Raw genomic sequence first — 4,383 nt, 5'->3', positions numbered from 1 at the left:
TCCTAGCTCATACCAATTATGCTACAAAGAGATTTAGCAAGGCAAGGCAAGTTCCTGGGTGGTTAGATGTTGCAACAGCTATATGCAAAGAAGAGTGTAATACTTACTGTAATACTTACTGCAAAGAAGCAACTCCACTCTGCTAACCTCGAGAACTAATAAATAGAAGCAATTAAAATCGGTGCTGGAATTGTACAGCACATAAACAAAACACAAAGATTAGAACCAGTTCTCCCAACCTCAAATTCACAACAATTGAGTCTTCCATTTATTTTGTAGAGTCAAGAAGCCTTTCAGCCTGACCATGACAAGATTCACATCTGTAAATGAAGCAATGCAATTAAAGTTAACCTCATCAACCAACAATTACTTGTCCTCAGTTGTCAAAGTAATACAAAGTTCACTTAGCACCATTTTATTACCAGCTTCTCAGAAGTTCCTATTGACAATGACTTATTTTCTTGGTCAAATCTGGACTTCTCATTAAAGTAGAAAGCATGACCTTCTATGTTGGTTTATTTACATTCATAAGCAGGCCAAAATGGAAAGCAATAATAGGATGAGTATTCAACGCAAAATATAGAAAGAAAAATGAGAAGTATGGATAATCAAGAATATATAGCAAAAAGAAAAATAAAAGTTCAACAAAAAATAAAACTAGGTAAAGAGTAAATATAAGGTAAAAAAAATTTGAGATAAAAAGTGAAACTTAACCATTAGAAGTATGGATAATCAACTTCCTACAAATTCTTTTTTTTTTTTTTTATAAGTGACTTCCTACAAATTCATTGGCCTAAAGACAATAAAAATGAAGTAGCCTCAAGTGCCATGAGAATATATTTGATCATTTTCTGTTCAGATATCTTCGATGCACTACAAGCACTTTGCCCAAAATAAGTTCACAAATCTATTAATTTCATACTTAAATTGAGAAGTCATTATAAAAATATCATTATGCGCGGTGCATGTATGTATATAGAGAGAAACTGAGAATCTTCATAGGCCTCTTGAGCATTCACATGGTGTGTGGAGAACACTCATGGAGGCAGAACAATGTATATTGTACATTTACGTGCAAGAGAAAGGGAAGTTTCACTCAACATCAAGTTTAAATTTACTAAAATTGTCTTCAATCAATGTGGATACAAGAGGCAGCAAACTAAAATTGCAAGCAAGCAAACCAAAATTGTAGTGACGCTAATTACAGGCAACGAAGCTACAGAATCATAGTACAATAATTTTTAAGCTCAACCTGCACAATGAGAACTCATCCTCAAACTATTTACGAACTCATTTTACAAATGTACCCATGGTATGTTCAGCTGTCCTATAAGTCATTTGTCCCACTTTTGACATGGTAGTAACCAAATGCAGTTTTGAGTAAGAATGTTAAATGCATGATGCATGGCAAAGTTAAAATGGTTTTCACATCAAAATGCCAAAAATACAGTACAAGTATCTCCCAGAAGACAAGCTCTGAGTTTATGACACTTCTATCAAGTAAAACACACAAAAATGTTCTTACATTACTACAGAGAACCAAGAAAAAGACTTGTTGAAACTCGGTCTACAACTCTGCATCTTAAGAAGCACCACTGCGTAGTGCTTGAGCCTTTGGTTTCTTAGGAGATAACTGAGTCTCAGGCTGCATAATCAAATGCATATATAGAATTATGTCATACCAAAAACAACAGTCAAATGCAAGAACCCCCAAACCAAAACCTGAGTATAGAGATTGACAAAGGGAAGAATCGAAACTCACAAAGGAGTGGTAGAGTAGTAAATCGCATGGGGGCCGTGGGTTGCGAACAGAGCAAGGGAGAGAGGGAGGGCCTCGGGCTGCTGGGCTAGGCGTGGAGGAGAAGGGGGCTCCGACAGCGGACTGGCGATGGCGTCGATGTGTGATTGGTGGCGAACGGCACCCCTAGCGGCGGCCATCATGGAGAAATCTAAGAGGGGTGAGGCCAGATTCGGGGAAACCTAATATTTCCGCCGTGGGGGCTAGGGGAGAAGGAGGGGTGGCTGTCGAGGTAAGGTGCCGATGGGGTCGCTGGCGAGGGGCTGTGCTTGGCGGAGGCTTGAGGGAGAAGAGGGATTGGGGAGAGAGGGGGCGGGGGGGTAGACGGCGCTGGAGGGAAATAAATGAGGGGAAGACGTTAGGTGCCGGGTTTAAATTTTATTGTCTTTTTCAACTCTTTTTATTCGCCGCTAATAAGGTTTAAATGACAGCATATCTTATTACGGCGACAATGTTCGATTAGTTTAATGCTGCTACAGTTGAAAAACTTTATTGCGACGACAAATATCGCCGCAAAAAGAATAAAAGTCGTCGCAAAAAAATTGTACATTAATAAGCTCCCACGTGATTTCCCAGTTTGCGGTAAACATTAAGCAGCGACTTTGAATTCGCCGGAAATAAGGTCTACTTTTTTTGCAACAATTTTAAAATCACTGCAAAAGGTCACTTTTGCAATTGTAGCGATTAACAAACCGTCGAAACAAGTTTTTTTAATATGCCGGCAAATTTTTTCGTCGCAAAAAATAAAAAATCATTGCAAAAGATCAATTTAGTATTTGTGGCGAATATATCTGTTGCAAAAAGTATAAAAATCGCCGCAAAAGATCAATTTCAAAATTTTATATAAAAAGATCACGACGATGTAAAAATCGTCGCAATTAAAGGCTTTATGCGGCAATTTTATTTCCAACGGACATAAAATCGCCGTAAAATGCCTTATTTCTTGTAGTGACGTTGTTGCATATATTATTTGTTCTCTTTGACATTTCATTTTTTTTTTTTTTTGCAATTAGGTTATAACCTTTTTTTGCTATATGATTTATAAATTTGTGAGAAAATATAATTTTTTTTAAAATGCAATTGTTTTATTTTTATTTCTATCTATATATAGTACTATATATATATATATATATATATATATGTATGTATATCACTTTTGTACTTCAATTACCAGCTCCATCAATTATATTTTATATATATATATATATTATAATTCTTTTTTATCAATATTGACGCCATTAATTTTATGCGATCTTAAAGACGTACGGCACTGCGTAAGGTTGATGAATCGGGTTCTAATTAAGTTGTCCATCTCCGCAACAATTTCTTATGATTTTAACCGGCATGAGTGAAACTTTGCCCTTAAAAAATGACCACATGCAGCACGTAAATGCATGCAATGATACTGGATCATGATCAGGACTGTAAATTGTATTGATTTACAGTTCGCTAGTATGATCCACTAACTACGATAAACATGAAAAAAACAAAACTGGCGGTCCACATGATGGAAAGTGAATTAAAAAGCTTTTACAAGTTAGTAAATGAAGGATCATTAAGCCATTATAACATGCATGTATGCAATATGCAGCTTATTCGATCGGGTTTCAATAGGTTTGCACCATGGTTTTGCAAGATCCCCAATGAACTACTCCAAGATGATCATGATGATCTGAGTCTCCCTCCGCCCGTTCTTGCCATTACTCTGCCAATATTCTCTCAAGCTCACTTGGCCTACAAGGAACAGTAAGTGCACCTTCGTGATCAAAACCGTATTCCTCGGCTGCCTTCTCCAAGAGCCTTACAAAAGTTGGGTGTGTCAAGTAGCTTAAGGGTACCACAAATCTCCTTGGTTCATCCCCCTCCACAGCATTCACCACAAAATGTCCTTCCTTCACGTCTACTGGCACAGGCGTGTCACTATTTATTTCGTACTTGTCACAGTTGGAACTTGATTTCTTAACCAATGAAAGACTTCTTTGGAGCTTTTCCGCCACTATCTTGAGCTTGACAATGCCATTGGTTCTGGGCTTAGCTGCCATGACTTATCTGCTGCTTCCTAGCTAGCGTCAATTTTATGCTTCTCTCTAATTTTCTGCTTCCTTTGTGCTAGGTTTATGCAGTATATATAGGGTTAGAATGGTCGGTTGTTACCCGTTAGAGATAAGATTGGCATGTCAAGCGATTACTGGCTGGAATTATAATAGAGAGAGAGAGAGAGAGAGAGATGCTCAGACTGAAGTTGGAAATAAAGTTTTCGAGACCAAGCCATGTGAGGGAGTTGTTCTAGCTTTCAACATACATGAGACGTCCCTTTTGACTAGTCATTTCTGCCCCCTAATCATTAATATACACTGTCTCCTATATTGGTTGCTTTCGCCATGTGTTTTTGGTTTTATTTTCCCCAGCATCTCTTCATGCTAATAAGTTATAATTAAGTAGGATATTTTCAAAAAGAAACTTGGAAAGCACACACGTGGATCTTCGCACTGCACTTAATTAAACTGGCCTATTTCAAAATGTTCATGAGAATCACCTAATAAAGTATTAGTATACACATTCATACATATAAATATATATATATA

The 4,383-nt window shown here is 37.3% G+C and overlaps 1 protein-coding gene across 1 annotated transcript; it reads right to left on the bottom strand.

Moving 5' to 3' along the window:
- Window positions 1-3,121: 3,121 nt before the first annotated feature.
- LOC109002841 (auxin-responsive protein SAUR50-like) lies at window positions 3,122-3,889 on the bottom strand. The gene has a single exon (XM_018980756.2). It carries the CDS (start codon window positions 3,838-3,840, stop codon window positions 3,499-3,501), a length of 342 nt encoding a protein of 113 aa, XP_018836301.1. The 5' UTR covers window positions 3,841-3,889; the 3' UTR covers window positions 3,122-3,498.
- Between the last annotated feature and the right edge of the window lie 494 nt (window positions 3,890-4,383).

The sequence above is a fragment of the Juglans regia genome, chromosome 14 (assembly GCF_001411555.2).
Source record: "Juglans regia cultivar Chandler chromosome 14, Walnut 2.0, whole genome shotgun sequence".
NCBI classification, from domain to species: domain Eukaryota; kingdom Viridiplantae; phylum Streptophyta; class Magnoliopsida; order Fagales; family Juglandaceae; genus Juglans; species Juglans regia.
The sequence above is the reverse complement of the archived record's forward strand: the minus strand, read 5'-3'. Positions and strand labels throughout refer to the sequence as shown.

What these genes read in the sequence shown, in the direction of transcription:
- LOC109002841 (XM_018980756.2), bottom strand. Translation starts at nt 3,840, where the DNA reads ATGGCAGCTAAGCCCAGAACCAATGGCATTGTCAAGCTCAAGATAGTG.